General features: G+C 38.2%; 1 protein-coding gene across 4 annotated transcripts in view; it reads right to left on the minus strand.

The window, feature by feature from the left end:
* Positions 1 to 25,292, minus strand: part of LOC120246347 (rho GTPase-activating protein 20-like) — a 38,748-nt gene extending 13,456 nt beyond the window's left edge. For 2 of the 4 annotated variants that reach the window (XM_039253817.1, XM_039253814.1), the window contains exons 1-12: positions 25,183 to 25,292; positions 24,109 to 24,270; positions 22,091 to 22,240; positions 19,532 to 19,573; positions 18,593 to 18,677; positions 14,641 to 14,718; positions 12,050 to 12,116; positions 8,981 to 9,169; positions 5,199 to 5,374; positions 3,478 to 3,639; positions 1,191 to 1,300; positions 484 to 673 (exon numbers count right to left, since the gene is read on the minus strand). In XM_039253817.1, coding sequence (XP_039109748.1) covers positions 484 to 673; positions 1,191 to 1,300; positions 3,478 to 3,639; positions 5,199 to 5,374; positions 8,981 to 9,169; positions 12,050 to 12,116; positions 14,641 to 14,718; positions 18,593 to 18,677; positions 19,532 to 19,573; positions 22,091 to 22,240; positions 24,109 to 24,270; positions 25,183 to 25,247 — 1,476 coding nt within the window. In that variant the 5' untranslated portion in view covers positions 25,248 to 25,292. Of the gene's footprint in view, positions 1 to 483; positions 674 to 1,190; positions 1,301 to 3,477; positions 3,640 to 5,198; positions 5,375 to 8,980; positions 9,170 to 12,049; positions 12,117 to 14,640; positions 14,719 to 18,592; positions 18,678 to 19,531; positions 19,574 to 22,090; positions 22,241 to 24,108; positions 24,313 to 25,137 lie in introns of all 4 variants that reach the window. The other 2 variants (XM_039253815.1, XM_039253816.1) reach the window with 2 other exon arrangements.
* Between the last annotated feature and the right edge of the window lie 430 nt (positions 25,293 to 25,722).

Below are 25,722 nucleotides of genomic sequence, written 5' to 3' on the forward strand. Positions count from 1 at the left end.
TTTTTATTTATTTCTGAGGGAGAGAGAGAGAGGGAGAGAGAGAGAGAGAGAGAGCTTGAGCATGGGAGGGTCAGAGAGAGAGGGAGATACAGAATCTGAAGCAGGTTCCAGGCTCTGAGCTAGCTGTCAGCACAGAGCCGACATGGGGCTCGAACCCACGAACTGTGAGATCATGACCTGAGCCGAAGTCAGATGGAGCCACCCAGGAGCCCCGGCTCTTTTCTATTCATGCTACTCCCCTCCAGTTTGTCCAGGCAACCTAGTGTGTAGTCTCCTGGATGGGGAAGAAGCTACTCAACTGCTCTGAGTTTACCGCTTAACAACAACCCTTGCCGTAACACCCGCAGAGCAGGATAAAGCACTCTGCCACTTCAGGGCAGCATAATATAAACGTGCACTTTGTGAAACAGATCCATCCGAGTTGTTACTGCAATTTTCAGGTTCAGTATCCCAGTAGAGGATAAAAATGAGAGGTCTCATTACCTTTTTTATGAAGTTGCTTTCTAATTCCGAGCTGCAGGAATTAGATAAACAAAGAATGCTTGGGGCTATACACACTGATAAATTGTAAGCTGTCATCTGATTGGATGAGGAATGCTGATCAATGTTGTATAACACTCCAAAAAGGTATCGCAAGAGGACAACATTCACTCTTGGCAGTTGGTCTAAAAGCCTAAAATTAGAAAAGTGCACTTTTAAATAAGGCAAGTCATTTCACTTAGTTGGAAATCGATAGATAGGGAACAGAATACTTCTTTGTGTATCTAGAACACAACCCACTGTAATGGAGTGCCAGGCATGAACGTATACAAAAGTGTTTCACTGAGTTCAGTTCCTGAACCAGATACAAATTTCTCTGGTTAGTTAAATGTTTGACAAACTGAAGGTCGTACCACCAGCAGTTGATGCTGGAGCATCTCTTTTAGACCAGTGGATTTTGTCTACCAGTTTCATATATTCAGAAGGTGTAACATGGTCAAGGATTCCACATTAATAAGATCAGAAGAAAAATAAAAATTCAATAATAGTAGTAAGGCATGCCTCTGTTTTTAATCTGGCCACCATGGGTATGAAGAATTGAAACTCATTGACATGATTTTAGTGGATAAAGCTATAAACTATAAGCCAATATTTTCCTAATAGTTGGTTATATTTTTGAGACATGCCTGGAGTAATAACTACATCATTACCTCTGGGCTGCAGTTACTTTCTCCTCCTCACTCCCTTGATCAGTAACACCAAGCCATTTGTCATAGAGATCAGATGAAAATATACTTCCTTGGATATTTCTAAGAAAATCCTTATGTAGATAAAAAAATATATATATATATATAAGTATAATTCATACAGAAAATATGTACTGGAAAACTTACAGAGAAAACATTTAGTTGAAAAATTCAGTTCAGTCCCCACTTCCTTCACAGATACCCAAACTGTGACCCACACAGAGCTGGGTTCTCACTCTCCATTGACTTGCACATACACAAACAGTGCTTGTATTTTTTTCCAACTAAAACTTAAGGGCATAAAAGCAGAGCCTAGGTTTTGGTGGAAATGAAAATAAAGCTCCCTTTATCATCTGCAATTTACTCTTTTGTGTACATTTTAGCAAACTACGACAAACTGACAAGGTCTGGAGATAGATCATCTTAAATTCTATTAGCTTCTTGGACAGAAATACACAGACCCATTTTTGCTTGTTTACTTTAGACACAGTGTTAGCTCTTCATTCTAGCAAGAAAAGTAGTCAAACAAAACACACACGTGTGCTCTTGCACACATATCAGGAAAGAACTGAGTCTTCTGACTTGTATATGTGCTTCTTGGGAGAACGCTACTCTCATACTTGCTTCATTCTTCCTTTTTTAAAAAAATTTTTAATGTTTTATTTATTTCTGAGAAAGAGACAGTGTGAGAAGGGGAGGGTTGAGAGAGAGGGAGATATAGAATCTGAAGCAGGCTCCAGGCTCTGAGCTGGCTGTCAGCACAGAGCCTGATGCGAGGCTCGAACCCATGAACCATGAGATCATGCCCTGAGCCGAAGTTGGACGCTTAACTGACAGAGCCACCCAGGTGCCCCATTCTTCCTTTTCTTAACTGTATAAAAGTAGACAGGCTAATGGCAAACTCATTGTCAACCTGATGATATATTCCTTTCTGGTTTAGGCCAATTCTCCAGTCAGTTTGACATGATATTATAAAGGTCAAGGTTGCAAAGTCTGAATCTCCACCAAGATCAGTCAACTTTAGGAAGAAACAATGTTAGAAATGTCTATGAACCATATCCACAAGTGGCCACCCTCTTCCTATACTGTGCTTACAAGATGGAAATAGGAAAGAATGTACAGACTCTTGCTAGAAAACCAATTCCAAGTGTGTACCTTACAGAGGGCAACACTTATCTTGCTATTTGCATACCTGGTGTATCATCATTTTTCCCGTTTCTTGATGCCTGTATGTATATTTTTACTGGTGTATATTACTATGGCCCCAGTGTACTTGTGGTCAACTAAATCATTCTGGACTATTGCTATTTATTATATGGTCAAATATTAATGGGGGCTAAGGAAAGGCCAAATGTGACTGAGGTTGTAATATAATTTTAATAACCTGTTTGTAGTCATTATTACAGTGACAAATTTTTGTTCAGAGCTGTTAACAGGTGTTGAGATTAATTAATTAAATTCTTTCTCTGTTCTGTTATTCCCCATATAGAAATGTAACTGGATACTTGTGATTTAGCTGTATCATTTCAAAATTAATCGAAAATCTATTGAATTTTCAGAATTCCAAACTAACTTTGTTGCATCCACTTTAAAAGTTAGATTTGTAGGAAGAGGCATGTGGCAGGAAATGGTTACTATGTAGTTATAACCTTGGGATGGTAGATTAAACATAACAAATATTAACAAAGGATGCCGATAAGGTGAAAGACACAACTGGTGAAGTCATTCCTATGCTGCATTTAAAGTATAAGGCATTAAGAAACATGGGAAAGAATGATTAAGTGGACAGAGAGTTTGGTGGCCTCATTGAGCCTTTTTTGATTCATCATAAAAAAGTACTTGCTCACTATGGTAAACTTCTAAACTTATTTTCAAATGTTTAACATGAATTTTCTTTTGGAAACTTTGCCTTCATTTTTATGAGGGTGGTGAGGAAGTCATCAAAAGCAGGATGTTTGCTTCAGTAAATATTCTGTATGTGAAACTGTATATTTTGAAATTTATTATTATTACTAGTATTAGTATTTTGCATGGAGTCTTCAGGAGTGAAGGTGGGGAGGGTGGCGTGTGATGAAATATGGGGCTTTTAACTCCTAAAGTAGCTTCTTTAAATTTTGACTTTGTGATGTGTTTTTCAGTTTGTCAGATACTTAATCTATTATGCCTATTATGGTTCTTGGGCAATCACGATGAAGGATACCCATCATAGCTTCAGTTACTCAAGTGTCAGTAATGCTAGAACTTTCCCTACCTTTAAGACAGATGCTACCACAAGAACAGATTCACTGGCCAAGTTCACTTTGTCCCCGGAATTTAGCTTCTCCTTCAGTATTCTGCATGATTTCATATTGGCTGATTTTCTGAAGATTCCTTCTGTGAGTGGCCCTTTTTTATTGATAAAGCAAAGCATATCCTATAGAAAGAAAAGAAAAGTACATGATATTTCATATCCATAAACCCAGAACACAAGCTTGCCTCCTTTTTGAAAAAGCTAGGGAATATGATGGTACAGTGTTTTAGAGCTCAAAGGACTAAAGTAAATTTGGATTTTATTTTTCAGCATCTTTAAATATATTTTTTTTTAATGTTTTTTTTTATTTCTAGGAGAGAGAGAGACAGTGTGAGCAGGGGAGGGTCAGAGAGAGAGGGAGTCACAGACTGAAACAGGCTCCAGGCTCTGAGCTGGCAGTCAGCACAGAGCCAGACGCGGGGCACGAACCCAAGAACCGCGAGATCATGACCTAAGCGAAAGTCGGATGCTTAACCGACTAAGCCAACCAGGCGCCCCTTTAAATATATTTTCTACACAGAAATATACTTTACAGTGATACAGTAAAACATTTTAAACACTTGTTTTAATCAGATTTTTCTTTTCAGTGAGTTTGCACTTTTAAAAAGTTAGTCTTTGTGTCAAGGCCTTTTTAGAATCACCCTCTCTCTCCTACCCCACCATTCTTCTTTCATTGTTCCCTTGAATACATGCTGTTCCCCAAGTGTGGGAATCTCTTTGTCACATTCATTTCCCATTTGTTTATTCCTCTATAAGTGACTGAATACTCCATTCCTACTTCCTTTCCTTCTTTCCCTCTTTTAAAATCAGGCTCAAAAACTCTCTTCCTTCTCTGATTACATTCCCTTCCCATGGGTGTTTCATTGCCTTTTGCTGTACCTTCATGTCCTCTATCTGCAGTATAGAAAGATAATAGGGGTTGGAGTCAGCTAATCCCAAGGATCTGAAATGTATTGTGTGGTGTGTGACCTAGGACACATACATTCTTTACTGAGGCTTTTCTAATTCATTTGTGAAGTAAGGATGATGATATTCATAGCTACCCCATAAATTTGCTGACTAGGGTAGTAGCTAGCATATGAGTAACATCATAAGTTACTTCATATCTAGCATAACATTCCCTACATCTAGGATAGTACTTAGAGACACCCTGGACACTCAATAAATGTTAACACTGACAGTTCAGTACACCAATTTGAGATAACACAGGCCAAACCCTGTGGCTTTCATTTGACGTATTCTGTTAGGATTAACAGATTCGTATTTGCCAGAGGATGAGTCGCTATGCTTCGTGAGACATTTTGAGTCGTACGATTGAGTAGACTCAGCTGAAAACAGACGAAAGTGAGTTCAGGAAGGCAATGGAAAGAGAATGTAAAGGTGAGGTGGGCTCTCAGAGATTCACAGAGTCCATATCTTGACCGGTCTGAACAGGCCTATGTGGTCTTTGTGGAAACAAGTAGAATGGACAAGAGTTATCTTTTCCTGTTGTATTTGCCTCATGACTTTGCAGAACCTGAATTAGATTTTATTCTTTGAAGTAACAGTTACAAAGCCTCCCAGCCAAAGCCAGGAGCTGGCTAATTATTTCTCTATTTGGATGTAGATTTGAATGAGAATACTTGGCCTCTCAGAGCTCCCCATCCTCAGGAGGGCTAACGGGAGACCAGAATGAGACCTACCAGAATGGGGGAGGGCAGGTTGTCATTATCACACATGTCCTTGAGGGAAACTCTGAAGAGCTGGCCTGGCTTTGCAGAAGATGATGCTGTGCACTGGCTGTCCTGGAACTTTCTGGAGCCCCGCCGAAAGGCCCAATTTAAGAAAGCACTCCTTTTAACTGTCTTCTGGCCTGAATCTAATGAAGAAGTGAGAGTAGTCATAGTAGTAGTAAAGTTTAATTCTCTTAACCTTAATTTCTCCATTTCTGTTTAGCAGCATATTCGTTGCGATGGGTAGAAGAGGCAAACTGAGTCATTTGTGTAGTGTTCTCCACATTCTGAAATTGGCTCATAGCGTCCTTGTGGTGTTACTGTGTTCTTGCCCATAGCCTACAAACTGATAGTTAAACCTGGAGACTTGATCAGACTCAGGGTCAATACTTCCGGTGCCATTTACTACCTGTTATACTACATCATGAGGCACTTAACCTGTAGTTGTTAGTTTCCTATCGTTAAGTATGATCAGTGGATTCATGTGTCAGATCTCACTTTAAAAGCTAAAACAATTGGGCATTCAGATCAAGCAGAGTTTGGTAATCATCTGTTTTCACAGATTTCCTCTTTGGTTTTCTGTCTCTGATCAAAAGGATCTGCCTTTCATGACACATATCTGCTTGACCCTACTTCTCAGTCAGCCTGAGGCTTCTCTATCCTTAGCCATCCCCATGGATGACTTTCTGCAGGTAGTGTCCCTGGAAAGTAGTCTTTACATGCTGGCTATGTGAGAAGAATATCCAGGTGGCTGTGTTTCTTCCTTTTTTAAAAAAAATATTTTTAATGTTTATTTATTTTGGAGAGAGACAGAAAGAGAGTGAGACACAGAATCCAAAGCAGGCTCCAGGCTCAGAACTATCAGCACAGAGCCTGATGTGGGGCTCGAACTCACAAACAGGGAGTTCATGACCTGAGCCAAAATCAGCCGAACAACCTACTGAACCACTCAGGCATCCCTCTTCCTTTTTTTTTTTTTTTTTTTTAAGTTTTATTTTTAAAACTTTAAATTTTTCACAAAATTTATTTATTTTGTGAAAAAGAGAGAGAGAGAATCTGTGTGTGTGCGCGCATGTGCGCACACACTCGTGTGAGCAGGGGGAGTCACAGAGAGAGAGTAGAGGAAGAATCCCAAGCAGGCTCCAAGCTGCCAGCCCAGATCCTGACTCCAGGTTCCATCTCACAAACTCTAAGATCCTGATCTAAGCCAAAATCAAGAGTCAGACTCTTAACCATCTGAGCCACCCAAGTGCCCCCAGGTGGCTGTGTTTCTTATGACACTACTAAGCTAACCAGAGATGATTTTTAATTATCCAACACCCCTTGTCAAAGGAATGCAGAAGAGCTTCACAAAGAAAAGGTGATCAGCAATGGGAAAGCTGAGTTCAAAGTTTCTACTGCTCAGCTCTCAATGATTTCCTTGTAAGGTACCTTAACATTTGCTTAAAACATCTGTTAAATAACAGAATTCTTTAAAAGTCAAGACAGGAGTCAAGTTAAAACTTGGATAAACAGATGAGCAACATTTAAACACCCACCCAGTGGCTGTTCTGGGACATAGTGAGTGCATCGCCATGTCACCTCATGTGGGTGGCAACACTCACGGGCCCTTCATCAGAGAGACCAAGATCTAAGAACCGGAAGTGTCCTGGCTCTGCCACTTAGATAGATAAATTGCTCAAAAAATTTTAAGTTTCGGTTTGCTCAAATTTAACATAAATGACACTACCTACAACTCATTGAACTAAATATAATGTACTCCTCATGCAAGGCCTGGCTCATGGCAGCCTTGATCAAAGTAATTTCCTTGCTGAAAGGGCGTACGGCAGTCTAGATATCAGTCTCTTCCCTGCAAAGCAGACCTCAGTCCCATTCTCTATTTCATTTTCCAACCTCTAGAATGCATGCAGTCATGAAGGAATCCACCACTTTGCCTAACTAAGGCTCTTTCTTCCTGCCCTGAAAAACATACCCTTATATTTTTAAAGGAGCAAAAGGAAGAAAGCAAATCCATTCTTAAGTCTAGAAGGAGATTACTGTACATCAGAACTTACAAGTGTTTGCTTAAGATACAAGTTAATATAGAAGTTAAGTTGTGGTATGCAGCCTGGTTTCCCTACTCTTTACCCTAGTATTATTATTTCTAAAACTATTCACATATATTACATTATTGAGCTTTAACTAAGAACGCTGTTAAGAAGAGTGCTGTATCCCTGGATACAAAGCTATATATCTAGCTACTCCATGAGTATATACAGAAAGTAAGTAGATGGGGTACCTGATTGGCTAAGTGTCTGACTCTTGATTTTGGCTCAGGTCATGATTTCATGGTTCACGGGATCAAGGTCATGTAGGGCTCTACACTGACAGCACGGACCCTGCCTATGATTCTCTCACTTCCTTTCTCTCTGCCCCTCCCCCATTCGTGTGCACTCTTTGTCTCTCTCTTTCTCTCTCTCTCAAAATAAATAAATATTTAAAAACAAAAAAAGCAAGTAGATCTGAAGTCCTGTACTTTCTCAAAAACATTTTCAGGCTTACATTACCTACCTTTTGTAATGTACATTATTTGGTGTTAGAGTTCATGTTGCCTCTGTGACTAATAAAAATATATGCTATCGACAAGAAAAACATGGGAATAATTAAGCTAACTTTATAGAAATCTCTATTTTCTTAAACAGTACTGGCAAGATTTAGGTTACATTTCCTAAAGATCGAATTAGGGTATAAACATTAAAAAATAACATTTTTGAAATTTTGAGCTTATAGAATAACAATAATAACAATAAAAATACTTTCAATTTTGGCCCCAATACTTCTCAGGTTAATATCACATTTTCATCAGAGAAAGAAATATCAATAGGGGAATATTGGAATGGTAGAGAAAAAATAGCTAGAAGGAAGATTAAAAAGCCCCAACCATAAACATCGTCTAGCTCCAGTCTAGACATGGGTCTGAAACACATGTGGAAAGTGGTAGTAGAATTGAGAGTTCAGTTCTTTTTTTTTAAAGTTTTAAAAATATTTATTTATTTTTGAGAGAGAGAACACACACAGGCAAGCACACACACAAATGAGAGAGAGGCAGAGGGAGAGGGAGACAGAGAATCTGAAGCAGGCTCCAGGCTCTGAGCTGTCAGCACAGAGCAGGACACAGGGCTTTAATCTACGAACCGTGAGATTACACCCTGAGCCGAAGTCAGATGCCCAACCCAGCCACCCAGATGCCCTGAGAGTTCAGTTCTAACTAGAACCTAAGGCCACTTCATCCTAAGCCCAGAAGAAATGCAGTTCAATTCTGTAACTCTTTACTCCACTGAAGTTCTTCTGTTGTTCTGTGCATTTAGGTCACACAATCTAGATGTCACACCTCCTGTGATGGCCTGAGATACTAGACAAAACTTCTCCTGGAATGGAGAAGACATGTTTCTAGGCCATAAAAAGCTTGTGCTCTAATAAGACACACTGCTGTACACACACAAAACTATGTGGAAAGGGCTCTGGGTTTACAGAGAAAAGAGTAACGGACTATCTCGAAGAATTTAAAGCAAAAGACCTTCCTAGAAGTGCATCAGGTTTTGATTTCAGACCTTTGGGAGTTTCTCGAAGCCTGATTCTGGATCGGTATTGGATCTTGACTATACTGTTCCTCCCCACCCCCACATGGAGAACAAGCTTTGTGTCATGAATTTGTGTCTAAGAGTAGAGATATGAGCTAGGAGAAAGCACTTGAAGGAAGGGAAGGGGCTCACCTCTCCCTTGCTGGTTCTGCACTGGGTGCCTGGGCTTCAGAATGAACTGGCCTTGCATCTCTGGGAACCCCTCATTTGGAAGGAGGGGTTCCCAGTAGGTAGAAGGATCGATGGAGGGCTCTGGTCCCTGTGGCAGCAGCAGAGTAGATGGAAGATGGCTCATTTTAATTCCATAAGGATGTTCATGCCCTGTATGGAGAAAAATCTAAATGTAAATTCAAGCTGATGGTGATGGCTGTCATCAAAGTTACCTTACTGTGAGTGTGTGCATCACACTGGTATATGCTGCTCTTCTCCTGGGGATTCCTCTCCTGAGTGAGCACCATATCCCTGCTTATGGGGGACACACTGCAAAAATCAGGCGCTCAAGGGAAAGATTTTAAAAAGAGAAAAGTTAAAGCATTTTACTCTGTTTGGGATACACAGATTCATCAGTGCATTGGTCTGCACGATGTTGGCTCTTGCTGTTTCCATCTGAGAATATTTAAGGCCTTCTAGTTTCTGAACGCTAACTAGATCTGTACATCTTAGGCAAACTATTTGACCCCTTTGTGTCTTACAAGCATCCTTTGAAATGCTTACCCACAAACTTATAAGGATAAGAGTAAATATGTTAATAAACATTGGTGATTAACATTTTTTACACAATTGAACATAGTATTTTTTAATGTTTTATTTATTTCTGAGAGAAAGAGAGACACACACACAGACAGCATGAGCAGGGTAAGGTCAGAGAGAGAGTGAGATACAGAATCTGAAGCAGGCTCAGACTCTGAGCTGGCTGTCAGCACAGAGCCCAACGTGGGGCTCGAACCCAGGAACCGCGAGATCATGACCTGAGCTGAAGTCGGACACTTAACTGACTGAGCCACCCGAGCCACCCAGGCACCCCATGAACATAGCATTTTTTAAAATGTTTCTTCATTTCCTGAGGGAGACACACACACACAGAGTATGAGCAGGGGAGGGGCAAAGAGAGAGGGAGACACAGAATCGGAAGTAGGCTCCAGGCCCTGAGCTGTCATAATAGAGCCTGACGTGGGGCTTGAACCCATGAACCACGAGATTATGACCTGAGCCGAAGACAGACGCTTAACCTACTGAGCCATCCTGGCGCCCCAATTGGATATACTATTAAGACTTGCTATGTTCACTATTCTCTCACACATGATATCAGTTGAACAGATTTTTCATTTCCTTTTGTCAACTCTTGAGTCAGAGCTACTCCAGGGTGATGGGATGGGATGGGTTGCCTTTATGCTTTGTGCTTCCCTCCCACTACCGCCCTCCCTCTGAGGGCTGTTCTGCCTGGCAAGGATCAGAAGGAAAGCTGTTTACAGACTGGGAAACCGCACCCAGAATCATGGACAGTGGCCTGCCAAGTGATTTGCTTTGCTCTTTTATGTTTTAAATTGTTTCCTCTCCACAGCATCCTCAAAAGACCCTGTGCTGTGATATGGATTTCATTTTTTAAGAATAGAATGAAAGTTGTCTTTCTGTCATTTCTGATTTATTTATTGGATGTAACTTGGGGAGCTTTTGCTGCTCCTTTTCATCTGGCACAGACACAACGTCAATGCTCGGTTCACAAGAACCACAGTGACTTCCCTCCTTTAAGGCAAAAGAAGCTTCTATGACAGCAGTACAACCAAATCACCAAGATAACCAGGGGTTAATCTGCAGTTGAGAATTGAAAGCATGTTAAGAAAGGCATTTCGAATGCTGCTAAAGGATCATGAATGATGGGCTCTTTGGATTCCTCAGAGCTGCCTTCATGCTTGAGGCTGTTCTAAGTCTCAAAAGTTCTCGTCTATATTGTTTTATCTAAATCAATGTGCTTTATTAAAATAAATATATTTAAGTATTTAATTTTTTTCCTTTGTACTGCTGACCAACTTTTACAAAGATGTCAACGTTAATACAAAAACATGAAATGGTGGGGTGATTTTGTCCTCAGCTATGTCCTCGGTGACTCTCTGGGAATATATGTTTCATAAAAAACATTTGTCTGTTTAGATTTCCAGATCACTTGAAAATACTCTTTAGATCACTTGAAAAAGAGCAATAGCTTCACAGGATTATCAAAAGGATAAAAAATGCATGTAAGAGGGAATGCTTGTAAGAATGTATGTAAGAATTCGAGCAGAAATCATTGTCACTATTATGATATATTACTATACTTCAAGGTCTACTACAGATCCTGTTCTCTTGTTTTAGTTTTTCTACTTCTGGTAAACACTAAACAAATTGGCTAACCCAAAGATTTTTTCTTAGATCACTCGTTTGATAACTGTTTTAGGAGAGGTGCAAACTGTTTATCAATAACCTTAACAACAATGCTAGCAAAAGCTTGAGAAACAGCAAAATACAGACAGTTTAGTCAGCGAAGACTTGAGGAGTTAAAATGTGATTTTCTCATTTTTTTTATGATGCTGAAAAACCTCTGAGCACAGGACAGGTGTTCAGTGTATATTTATACCTGGATTCAGAGAGATGATTGGATTTAGAGGATTCTCAAAATAGAAGCTACTTAGTACTTAGGTACTTAGGAAATGGAATTCAAGACTGGAAAATGAAAAATAAATGTATGGGGAAAAAGAAATTCTAATCCATTTTGCATTCATACCTAAGTAAGTGGGTAAATAAGTAAATAAATAGACAAAAATTTTCAATACAGGTCTGTCTTTCAGGTAAAAAAAAAAACAATAGACAAATATTTCATAAAAAACATTTGTTTGTTTAGATTTCCAGATCACTTGAAAATACTCTTTAGATCACTTGAAAAAGAGTAATAGCTTCACAGGATTATCAAAAGGATAAAAAATGCATGTAAGAAAATTTACATTTCTCTCCCCAACTAGACCATAAGCTACTGAATGAAGAGATGTTATCAGTGCCTGGTAAAGAGCAGGTACCTAGGAATGACTTGATAAATGTGTGAGTGAGTGTTGCATGTAATTTTTACTTTTAAGGGTATTTAAGCTAAAGACAGAACAATCATTACCTTGAGACTTGGAGTTACAATTCTGAACCTACACAACCCCATCTTAGATTGTCCCTGACACTTACCAATGAGTGGGTGTGGGGCTTTTCCTTTGCCAGAACTGATCCACAGCTGGTAGTCTTTCTCAGAGCCCTTGGAAACAAAAGAGATTACGCATCACAACAAATCTTTCCCACTACTTGAAGAACACATTTTCTTAGCATTTCTATATTTTGAAAAAGAATTAGGGCCAGTATGAACGCTCTTTGGTCTATGGAGGTAGCTGCAATTTTGGAGTTAACGGCATTTGTTAACTTGTTCCCCTCACAGCCTCCAGTAGACCATTACAGATTCTTGTCATTTTTTGACAAAAGTCCAGGGAACCACAGTACAATCAGCACACTCACTTTGTGGGTGGCCCTTGGCTTAAGAAGTCACTGTTGTGCCCCTTCACCAAGGAGGAAAAGTCTAATCTAGGAAGTCTTGCCTTCTGCTGTTTCTAGACCCCTTTGATAAAGTTGGCTTTTGTCTCCAAATGTCCCTGTCCAGACAAGCATATTGTCCAGTGAGCCACATACCCTGCCATGACTATTCCTCAGAAAAGGACTTGAAAGGCAATGATAACTCAACAGCCCTGAGCAAACAAATGCCCAAGAAGCTTTGAGGAGTTAGTGAAGTCAAGTCGACCACTGGCTTTGATACAGACATGCCCCACTACAGGAAGAGAAGAGACAAGAACCCTTACATAGAGAATAAGTCAGATGCAGGAAACAATTAGTCACAGCAGAATTATTGCTCAGGAATACTGGAAATCCCACTTGAAACTAACAAATCTAAATTATAAAGATTGTGAACTATTTTAAAGAGTCTTCTAGGAGAATAAAGTAAAATATATTTGAAATGGAGTTGTTGATGATAGGTACTATGTTTGTCCTTGACTTCTGATTAAAAATCATGGCCCTTGCCCTTATGAAGGAAGGTCACTGGTATGGAAAGTATCACACACACACACACACACACACACACACACACACAGCTAAATCAGCTCAATATTGTATTGAAAATAGGAAGTAAGAGCTAATTAGAAACTTTTTCTTTCAGGTAGGGTTTGGAAACAGTATGTTGGAATTCCTTAAAACGGATATATACATAAGACAACCCCAGTTCTTCATTAAAATAGAAATTCTTGCCTAGTGAGATTGGTCACTTTAAGCAAAGGAAAATCATAAAAATGAAATAAAATGAACAATATCATTAATCAGTCTCCCCAAGTTCATCTCTAAAACCACTCACTCTCTTTCCAAGATTTAATTCTTATGCAGGGTATATATATCATACAGAGATGTGTATGATATACAATATACAATTTCTACACATTGTTAGAAATCAATGCAGAGATGTGCTTTACTCAGTACATACCAATTCAATTTTATTTCAAATGTACTATTAAATTTTGTTTTTACAGAAATCATTGAGTTCTTATGCCAAATTCTGGTTGCCCTGAATTTTTAAGGGTCTTTATTATACCATTGGGTCAGATAGAATTTAAATACAAATATTGTAATTATGTCATGTCACAGTAGTGAGACATTTCCACATTTACAGAGGATTTTATATAAGAAGCTGTGCTTTGTAAGTGCTCCCTCAGTTCTGTTCATCTTACTGTCACCCTCTCTCTCTTTTCCCTTACAAAACATCTCTTCAAATATATCCATTTCTGGGGCACCTGGGTGGCTCAGTCAGTTAAGCATCTGAGTTCGACTCAGGTCATGATCTCGTGGTTGATGAGTTCGAGCCCAGCATCAGGCTCTGTGCTGACAGCTTGGAGCCTGGAGCCGGCTTCGGATTCTGTGTCCCCCTCTCTCTCTCTGCCCCCCCCTTGCTCATGTTCTCTCTCTCTCTCTCTCTTTCTCTCTCTCTCTCTCTCTTTCTCTCTCTCTCTCTCTCTCCAATAAACATTAAAAAATTTTAAATATATATACTTATTTCTTTAATTAAAAAAACTAATTTCAGCAACTCATACCAGCCCTATCAAAACACAAAGGAGCTAAAACCAAAACAGGATGAAAGTGATCTGTACACAGATGCCCCCAGATCCATGGCCTCAGTCAGAACTTGTCTTCTTCTTTTTACCAGTTCAGAAGGGGTGTTAGCGGTCTCATCCTCAGGACCTGTATCAAGGGATGTAGCTTCTAGCCATGTTGTGTTTATGTCAAAATTTACAATAAAACATGTAATTTAAGATTCATTAAACTGAGGTTGAGTCCTTGGGTGACGACCAGGGTAAATAGGGAGGGGAGGAATCAGGAAAGATGACACAGAAAGAAGAGTCCACTAGAGAAGGAAATATTTAGAAACTTAGAAATATTACACTATGTATAAAATATATACAGTGAACCACATGTTATTAGCACTCTAAAATTACAGCCCAATTTTTTGTTATGATTTTGAATTTGCACAAAATTTTAAATGGGAATACAGATGAGCACCCATGTATAGCTTCATTGCCTTCAATTTCTAAATTGGGGGGGGTGCAGAATATGGCTATGATATTTGATAATCAGGTGTCTTATAATGGGAGGTGCACCACACACACACAGACACACACACACACACACACACGAATCTCAAAGGTCAAAGTTGGTTTTTAGCTGAAAATAGTTTGCAGGCAACTTACAGTTATTCCTAGCATTGGTAGTGACGTGTTGATAATGTCATTCGCTGTGTCTGAATTTGTCACTGTTACAGTCACAGACTACAAAAAATAAATAAGAAAAATTGCCATAAGTTTAAAGACTTGAAATCAGGTGACTAATTATTGCCAAATTATTATCCACATTCTAAAGGCAAAGCTTGTTTTCAGTTAATGACAAAATAAAGCACATGTAAAGCATAACTCTTAATTATGTTTTTGTTTCTTTCTATAACATGAAACTAGTAGGAAACATTTAAGTAAAACATATATTTCTCTTATAAGATTTGTGACACACAAAATATAGCAGCTTAAGGAATAAAAAAAAAAAAAGATTGAGAAGTCCAAGAAGATATGTGGGCCGATCCTCAGCTCCATAAAGCTATTTCCAAAATGGAACAGAGGGATAGTTTAAAAAAAGGAGCTGGATGCTTTTCTATCTTCCTGAGTTGTGTTATTATAGTATGGCTTTATTTCTTTGCAGTTACATACTCAGTTTCTGTAAAATCAGAGTAGGAACTGGCTATAAAAGGCATTTAAAAAATTACTATTTAGTTAGTACTTTCTTTGTGTCAGGCATCATAGTTACTAAGATTTTCATTGTTGAAATCTGTTGAGACAAATAAAACCAAGGAGTCTAGGAAATGAGATTGAAAATTTTAGAAATTTACATTGATTCCCAACTCTGCCAGTGAGTAGCTTAAAATAGCTCTCTACCATACCTTCCATTGAGAAACTGCTACACAAAACTAGAACATTTTACAGAAAATTGCCTGAAAGGGATTAGCAGGATTCTGAGATGTAATCTATAAAACTATCTGAATTCCAAAAGACATTTTAAAAAAAGACAATACGTAACCAATCAGATAATATATAATATTATTAGACAAGGAGGCCTATGTCCTTTGATAAAGAGTGCTTAAATAAGACAAACAGCACAGTGGACACTCATAGCCTTTAAAAATATTCAGAACAAAGCTAAAAGAAACTTTTTCATATTTCATTACTTGTCCTTTCATTGTATTTTTCTTCTTATGAATTGAATGCAATTATTTCATCATCAGATGGCTATGAAAGTTGATAATCAGACTTTTATAAACAAAAGCATTCATTGATTTCAAACTACTTGTAGCTTTAAGGAGTATAAAAAAGTGTTCTGAACCCAGCAGCAGAGCTCAGAGCACCCAAACTCAGGGATGTAAGGGGATTCCTATCCTAAATTATCTAGGAAGATTCAAACAGTGTGTCTTAGCTTGGTATTTAATTAGAAGTAATGGTTCTGCTATTTTTTAAGATATCTGAAAACCTTTCAATACAACTTAAAAACTCTCCCATGAAATCTTTTTTAATATAAAAAAAGATCTCTTTTGAAATGCTAATATCAGTCCTTAATTTATTTGGTCTGCAAGGTAATGGTTTTCATGGCATAAGGAACATATTCTGTTCAAAACAGTAATTCCAAGGTGTAATTTTCCTGCATGTAGTATGTTCTTCAAAACAGACAAATTTCAGTAGATAGAGCTCTTTGTAAACAGTTAAGCTTTTAAGAAATAAACTAATTTTTGAAATAATTTAAAAGAAAAGGAAATGTTGCTTTCTCATCTCATATGAAGAACCAGGAAAGTGTGATCAATTCTCAAGAGCTAAAGCCAACGCTGAGATGATCTAGATATTCAGATTGTTAGGCAAAAACAGCAATTATAATACTTCTCAATGATACAAATGAGAATGAGATACTTATGTTCACAATAAACAAAAGGGAGGCATCTTAGCATAGAAATTAAATATATTGAAAAATAGAATTTTTTTTATCTGAGAAATATCTTTAAAACATTTTACCGGCTAGACTACGTTGTATAATGGGGATGACAAATGGAAGTCAGTGATTTTGGAAGATAATAGAAATTATCCAGTTTGAGGAAGAAAAGGGTAAAAAAGATTGAAAAAAATTAACAGAGTCTGAGGAACCAGTGAACAGTATGAAAGGGTCTAATACACATATAATTGAAATTTCAGGAGAGAAGAAAGAATATGGGGAAGAAAACGTTTGAGGTAATAATGATTAAAAGTCCCCAAATTTGATGAAAGACAAGTTTATAAATTCAAGAAGATTAGAATATGCCAAATAGGACAGATTCAAAGAAAACCATGCTTTTATACATCATAGCTCCACTGTGAAAAACCAAAAATAAAGAGGAAATCTTCAAAGCAGCTACAGAAATTGACAAATCACCTTCAGATGATTGGTGTTGAATGACTACAGACTACTTATCAGAAAGTACCGAGACAAAAAAAAACAAAAACAAAAAAACAGTGCAACGCCTTGAAAGGGCCAAAAGGAAAAAATTTGCAAACAAAATTCTGTATCCACAAAAATATCTTTCAAGAGTGAAGGTGAAATAAAGCCATTTTTAGATAAAAGAAGAAAATCTGCCTACACCAGATTTGTACAACAAGAAATGCCAAGGATCATTTCTCTAGGATAAAATGAAACTGTGGTAGGGGGAAACTTGGATCTTAGGAGTGAATTAAAAACATTCTTTTGTGTAAATTATACGTAAGGAAAGTTGATTTTTAAAAATTTCAAAGTAACTCTCCATGAAACATTGTGAGTGTAACCCACTGGCATAGTTGAAATCCACGCAAGCGGAGATGAGAGTGTGCTCTGCTTTGGAGAACTCTCTGCTCTTATCTCCTTCATGCAGTGCATCTATCTGGTGCTTGGAAACAGATCACAATATTTGCACGGCTTTTCCTTTGGCCAGGAAGTAACTGTTCTTCAACTAAGTCTTTTTCCACCTTCAAATACTGTTTTGTGTGATTTAGAGCTACTGTGAAGTAGTACAGAAAAAAAAAAAAGTCATTTAAAAATACCCAAAATATCATTGTAAATGTCTTGGCTACTGCACTACAATTTCAGAAATCAAACGTTATACAAATAACTGGGGCAATTGGTTTGATTTTTTCCCCCAATAGCATAAAGAAAGTGGGGTAGAAATATGTTGATCTCTTAAAAGTCAATCAATCCTGATATTCCTTGGAACAAAAGGCCCTTCAAAACTCCTCTGCATTTGATGTATCAACTAAATGTAATACCTGACCCTTGAGTGGATCCTGTACTAGAAAGGAGATGTTATTGAGGTCAATTGACAAAATGGGAACACGAATGGCCTACTAAAGTGTTATACTAATGTTAAATTTACTAAAGGTGATAACTGCATGGTGGTAATAGAATACCCTTACTCTTAGGAAATACTTAGGTTTAAGGATAAAGGGCCATGGTTTATCTATGACCCTCAAAAATCAGTATATACCCACACATAATAGACACAGAGAAGGAAAACAAACGATAAAGCACATGGAGTAAAGTGTTACTGATAGGTGAATCTAGGGAAAGAGTACATGGGATGTTTTTTGTACTACTTTTATTTTTGCAACTTTTCTGTAAGCTTATAATTATACCAAATAAAACATCATAGGGGGAAAAAGAACTGTGGAAACCACCCAAATCATTTCATACATAAGTAGTGACCTTTGGAAAAAAAATGTTTTAATTCTAGTAGGATATAACTGCGTGTGAAAATCACTTTATTACAAGCCACTGTAATTGCTATTAGAAGGACTTAGAGAAATATTACGGACATTTAAAATGCAATACTTTTTCCCTGCTTCAACACTGTAGGTAGCATGGCTTCCTCTTGCTTCATATTACCTAAGATTCACTTTTTATGTATACAAAGACATACATGTAGACAGGGAAGTACATTTTCCCACATGATACTTCTTTAAATACTCTCTCTCCTCCTCTCTTTTCTCCTTTCTACCTCCTCATTTCTTTCTCCCTCCCTCCCTCTCTATCTCCACTCCCCTCTCCATCTTTTTCATTCTGTCTAAATCAGGAACTTGGAATTTAATTGTTGGTCTTAAAAGCACTTACACCGGCACAGTTCTTGATGTCTTCAGTGAAGATTTTGAGGGGGATGCTTTTTGGCTGATCCTTCTCTTTGGCTAGATTGATGTACCTAATCAAATTCAATAATAACACAAAATAGAGTAGGATGATTTACCTATTAGCTTACATTCAAATTAATCTATGTTGCTAACATTTTCAACATACTTTGTCATTTTTAAAAGCAAACAGGGGCACCTGGGTGGCTCAGTTGGTTAAGTATCTGACTCTTGGTTTTGGCTCAGGTCATGAGATCATGTGCCGTGAGATCGAGCCCTGCATTGGGCTCTGTACTGACAGCATGGAGTCTGCTTGGGATTCTCTCTCTCCTTCCCTCTTTGCCCCTTCCTGCTCACTCTGTCTGTCTGTCTGTCTCTCTCTCAAAATAAGTAAACATTTTTTAAAAAGCATGTAAATAAAAATCCAAATAAAATTATGGGCTGGAAAAAAACCTGCAAAAATATTTCAAGAAAATGAGACATGACTCAGAAAACAACAGTTTGCTCTCATCGTGTGAGATCTGAGCAGTAGATTTAGTCATCAAAGACTTCCTACCTCGACTGGAGGGCCCAGCACCATCCTGGGTTCCAGGGTAGGAATTAGCAGTTGCTAATTACTGAATAGAGTAATCTGCATTTAAGGAAATAAATGTTTTGGGAATAATGTTAGAGCCAATCATTAGATTGGAAAGAAGGGAAGATGAGAGTGATAACCAGAACTTCATCAAAAATACGAAAAATATGCAGATATATGAGAGCACAGTATCTTCAGTAACAGCCAGGGTAAATCTAAATAAGAAATTATTTGAGGATAGTCTAACGATTTCTACTAAGGAGAAGGAGAATAGTTTGAGGGCATAGCTTTGAAGAAATTTGCATTCTTTTTTTTGTGGGTTAAAGATTTAAAATATGTATACTGACAAAATACCTTTGAAGGAAAGAGTGCCATTTTTCCTTTAGTTCTGAAGAACTGCAATTTAAAAAATGGAAGGAAAATCAAACTACATGAAATACTTATACTAATGCTACAAACTACATGTAATAATTCTATTAAGATCTCCATTCAGACAAAAATATCAGCAGCCAGTTGTTACTGATGTGGTTATGTGTGTAAGTTGTATTCTCCTCACAATTTGAGCTTTTGATGGACCCTGCTCTTTTATGAGCGGTAGTACAGTAATGGGAAATAGATCCTAAAGTGGAAGAAAAGTTGGTTTCTAATCTAAACGCTTAATTGTAACTATGTGATGCAAGCTATGTGATCATGGGCACGTTGCTTAACCACTCTGAGTTTCAGTTTCCAGAACTGGAAAAGAAGATGCGAGTGATAACCAGTGATAATTTTACCTCAGAGTGTTCCTGCTATTCAAATATAAAGAAACATTATCATTCAAATTAAATTGTACTTAAGAAATTTGGCATTTGGATGGAACTATTTTGGCCCAGAAATATGAATATCTTTCTTTAGGAAAAAACATTCGTAATGTTTTTTACGAAAAAATGAAGAATTTTTACAATCATTACAATAAAATGAAGAATTTTATTTCTTCATACATCTAGGAGACCGTAATATGTTAAATGAGTTCCTAGAAAACTTATTCTTCTTTACTATAATCCTCTGAGCAAAATCAATCCATCTACTGCTAAATTACTAAAGGTATTTTCTGTGCTAAAGTTTCCATAGGATTTTGTAGTGAAAAATGCAAATATTTTAAGGCACATTCATTCATGGACTTATCACTTACTAGCATTTTATTGTAATAAGTTACACCATAACATTGAACATTAGTGAGTTTTAGTACATTTGCACTACTGTGCAACCATCATAACTACCTAGTTCTGGAACATTTTAATCACCCAAAAGCAAACCCTGTGTGCATTAAATAGTCACTCTCCATTTCCCACTGTCCCCAGCTCTTATACCACATTTTGTTTATTTGTTGATAAACACTTGGGTTGTTTTCCTCCCTCCTTATGTTTTGCTTATTATTGACAATGCTGCTATGAATGTTTGTGTATCAATTTTTGTACAGACGCATGTTTTTCATTTCACTTGGGTATATATCTGGAAGTGGCATTGCTGGGTCATATGATAATTCTGTTTAACTTATTGAGGAACCATCTAACTGTCCACAGTGGCTGCCACATTTTATATTCCTACCAACACTGTTCCCCGCCCCCTCCATCACCATTTCAAGACCTGTTTCATCAGAAACTTGGAATGCCCTTTTAGCATCCCAACCTGCATGGACATAGGTTCTAAATACTTATGCCAATCTGCAGAACAGTAATAATAACAAATAGCAAAAGCACTAGGTACCAGACATTGTTACAAATGCCTTATATATTCATACAGCTTTTTAACTAACATAACTTGTGCAATCTGGCTCCACATTTCCTCTCTCATTAGGAAAAAAAAGTTTCTTAGAAACTCCGTTATCAAAGACTTTCTATATTCCCAATTGAAGCTATTTCCTTCCATTTGCAACATGGAGAGGACACTAAGCAATAGGAAGTGATAATCTTTATGGAAATATGTTGTGGAAAAAAGGCATGCAGAGATGATATAAATCCATATTTCTTTCCAATAAGCTTTGAAAAATTTTTCATTATGTCAACAGCTACATTGCAGCTGTTTATTATTTAATAAATTAACAATGTGTAAATATTTTCATTGTTTCATCTTTATGATGATGTGAGAGATTTTGGTGAAGTGGGGTGAAGAGAAGAAAGAAGGGTGATGTGTTCATGTGATGAACACTCCTTGTATAAAGCAAGAATGAGAGACTTGGGGTGTGGTTGTTTCAAACAACAGATGCATGTGTTGCATGACTCCTGTAAACCCAGGAGTGTCTCTCAGGATGTTCAGGGTAGAGGGCCAAATTCCCCATCCTGATGTGGGCCTAAAAATGTGTCTTGCACAACTCAGCTCTATTCCATGGACTCAAAGTCTCTACAGACACCAACTAAGATAATCTGCACAGCAATTCAGGCAACCTCGTGTTCAAAGACATAATTGATTTATTTGTAGTAATTACATCTTACTTAAAGGAATTGACTTGGGAATATAAAAGCAATTTTTCAAATTTAATTGGACTATTTAATAGTACTTGCTCAAGAGAAATATTCCTGTGATTTACAAACACAGATAGCTCCCTGGGAATTGGGGAGCAGGATATCAGAGAGGGGCCCCAGAACCACACTCTCTTGATTCTCCTCCACATACCCAGAACACCCAACTCCTCAAGTGGCTCCTAGAGCCCACCTGAAAAACCACTGACCAAATCCAAAGGAAATTAGTCCAGTGGTTCCCACTCTTTATTATCCTATTCCTTACATTTGCACATAAAAACCTTTCTGGAGAAAGCACAAGGCAAACAAGTGTCATCAATGGAGGTTAAAAGTGAGTCACTGGCTTGACATACAATCAGGTTAAATGTTTTCCTTTCTAACCTCTGTAAATACAAGACCAAGTTGTAGGTCTTACCTGAAGGTGGCCACAAAGTTCACTGTGGGCCAGCCCAAGATGAAGGACCTCTCAGCACCAATGCTGGCATCTTCTACTTTGTCCATACAGTTGGCAGTCCACAAGGTGCTCAGTGGTATTTTATTCTTTATCTTAAAGTTTTTTTTATAACTAGAAAGAAAGATATTCAAACAAGACATCTGTTAGTTTGTTTCATATATGTTATGGGAGCATCTAGGCTGGTGAGATACCCGGGCTCATTGCTCCAGGGCAAAGCCTGTCTCCAGTCATCTCCATTACCCTCTGCACACAGCACAGGAGACGGTTAGATGGGTGTTTACAAAGTGTGTGTTGAGCAAAGTCTGGCCTAGGAAGACACTCAAAACACTTCCCCCAGCCATTTTTCTGCATGTTGAGTATTAAGGAAAGACTATATATTTTAAAGCATGTAAAGAAAACCATCAATTCATTTATTATTGCTAGATTTGTTACTTATTATTATATATAATTTTATGATTATTATTACAGTTAATTATTCATTTATGTTTTGCTTACTTAAAAAAGTATTTGAGGCCTGAACAAAGATACACAATACATGATTTTTTTTTTTTTTTGATAGAGAGGGAGAGAAAGAGTGTGCACAAATACAGGTGGGGCAGGAGGAGAGGGAGAGAGAGAATCTTAAGCAGGTTCCATGCCCACCACAGAGCTTGGCTAGGGCTTGATCTCACAACTGTGAGATCATGACCTGAGCTGAAATCAGGAATTGGATGCTTAATCAACTAAGCTACCGAGGCACCCCCGATAAAAATAGTTATACAGTTTTTTTCCTACAAGAGACAAACCAAAAACAAAAAATAAAAAAATGTTTTTAATGTTTATTTATTTTTGAGAGAGAGAGACACAGAGCATGAGTGGGGGAGGGTCAGAGAGAGAGGGAGGCACAGAATCCGAAGCAGGCCCCAGGCTCTGAGCTATCAGCACTAAGCCCAACACAGGGCTCCAACCCACAAACTATGAGGTCATGACCCGAGCTGAAGTTGGCCGCTTAGTCAACTGAGCCATCCAGGTGCCCCTAAAAGTTATTTTCAACCTTAAATTTAAAAAAATATTTTCAGGGCTCCTGGGTGGCTCAGTCAGTTAAGTGTCAGACTTCAGCTCAGGTCATGATCTTGCACTTCATGACTTTGAGCCCTGCATTGGGCTCTCTGCTGCCAGCACAGAGCCTGCCTAGGATCCTGTGTTCCCTTCTCTCTCTCTGCACCTATCCTGCTCCCTCTCTCTTTCCCTCTCTCTCTCTCCCCCCCTCTCTCTCTTTTTCACACACACACACACACACACACACACACACACACACACACACATGTACTCTCTCTATCTTAAAAATAGAAACATTAAAAGAAAAATCCTTTGGGATAATATTTCTACCCATTTTCATGGTCTGTGTAGATTCTGTGTGACTGGACACCTGAATATAGTATCACATCTGATCTCATGATCCATACTTTAGGCTCCAGTCAAACCAGCCTTCCCTGTGCTCCTTCCTTGAAGGGGCCAGGTGGCACCAACTTAGGCTTGCCAGTCCCTCAGCCTAGAAGGTTCAGCCATCTTGTCTAGGAATGTGGCTGCTTCTCACCAAATCTAGTTTAAACACTGCCATCTCAGAGCGATCCTCCTAGACAACCCTCTCTAATACCTTCCCATCTTTGCCACATGGCACCCTTCTACCAGAAGCACTAATCACAATCTATAAATTTTCCCTTTTATTTTTTGTCTTTTATATTTTTTGTCCCTTTTATAGCCTTTGTCTATAGATCCCAGGTAAGAGAGACACCAGGTAAGAGAGACACCACCTGTCACGTTCTCAATTGTATTCTCTGCAGGGGCATGGTACAATACAAGACTTCCATAATTGAATGAAGGAAGGATCAAAGCACTTGCAAAACAAAAGAAAAAAAAAACAATGTTTTCATACAGGAAGGGCTAACCTAAATGTAGCTGTATGATAATCAAGAAGGTGTGTAGCAGAGTATACATACTTGGTATTTGACATCAGCAACAAATCGCTGAACAAGAAGAGGTGCCGTTTCTGCCTCTTCCAACCTTGCTTGAGTTCAACAGGGCCATGGAGAAGTAGGGTACAGGTGGCACCCTCAGCTGATGTAGAGTTTTCATTGTGGGCATCCATCTCAGCAGAAGACCTTTGCCAGCAAGCACATCAAACACCATGGTGCAGCTAGTTACTCAGTCAAATATACAATGTAGTTTTATGCTAACCGTCAGGGTTCACATAGCACTAAAAATTAGTCTCAACCTCCAAAGCAAGACTCCAGAGCTCAAACTCAGAACTCACCAAGTTACAGAAGGCTATTGACAGAGAAAAGATCACTTGGGGAATTGATACAAATGGAGACAGTTTCAAGGACAAAGCCCTTGGGCATGTCAACTTTTAGAGGTGAGGAGGAGAAAGCAGCAAAGCTAATCACGAGCTGTTCTTTGGAAGGGGAGAACCGAGAGGAGGCCAAAGGTAGAGCGTATTATAAGAAGGTGGACCACCACCAACAAACAATGCAGTTTGTGGCCTAATAAAAATTACATGATATTTGTAAATAATTAAGGACAGCTTGGCTTCATGTTAACATAAAAATGTAGATAATTAAAGATCCTGGAAAACCGACCCCAGTCTTATCTGAATCAATATTCAAACTTGAGGAAAATTCTGAAATATCAGCAAAACTAATGAGAACATCAAAAAGTTTATAAACATAAGAGTATAACTATTACTTGGCTGAGATATGACTCTGACAGGACTTTCTGGTAATCATAGGTACAACAGCAAAATTGCACGGAATGCAAAAATTCTTTCATAAATAGTATAGATTATTTCATAAACCAGAAAATTCTCTCTCACGGGGCCAAGAAAGTGCCTTCCCCCAGAATGTAAAGCCCCCTCCCCTCTCAGCAACACTGAATCTTAGGAACATGAGTAGCTTTTCATGAAACTGGTGCTGACATTACGAATTAGTCCATATGTGTTAGAAGAAACAAAAGAGAACACTTCCACTTACTATCAGTCTGTTTTGATGATCAAAAATAGTATATTAAAAGACTACCTTATAAGGTGAAGACTTGAATGATCACCTAAAAGTTCAATATGCTTTCTGATTGACGTGAACATCCTTTTTTCTTCAAATCTTGGCACTGAAAATGGAGTGAGTCTACAGCGCTTGGCAACAGTTTTTGAAGCCTGAGGATTCCACACCAGTTAAAGATCACTGCCTCTATGATGTCACGGTTCTAAAGCTTAGGTGATGGCTGCCAAACTGACATACTTGTTTCCCTGATTTGGCCTTCATCTTTTGATGTTTTAAAGTTAATCTTTTTATTTTGAGATAACTGTGGATTCATATGCAGCTGTAAGAAATAATACAGAGAGATTACATCAGGTTTTTACTCATTTTCCCCTAAGGGTACTATCTTTCTAAACTATAGTACAGTATCATAACTAGGATATTAACAATGATACAATAAAGATACAAAACACTTCCATTACCACAAGGGTCTTTCATATCACTTTTTTACAGCCAGAGACTTCCTCCCATGCCCACCACCTCTTTCATCCCTGGCAATCACAAATCCGTTCTCCATTTCTA

The sequence above is a fragment of the Hyaena hyaena genome, unplaced genomic scaffold (assembly GCF_003009895.1).
Source record: "Hyaena hyaena isolate Hyena2069 unplaced genomic scaffold, ASM300989v1 scaffold_466, whole genome shotgun sequence".
NCBI classification, from domain to species: Eukaryota; Metazoa; Chordata; class Mammalia; order Carnivora; family Hyaenidae; genus Hyaena; species Hyaena hyaena.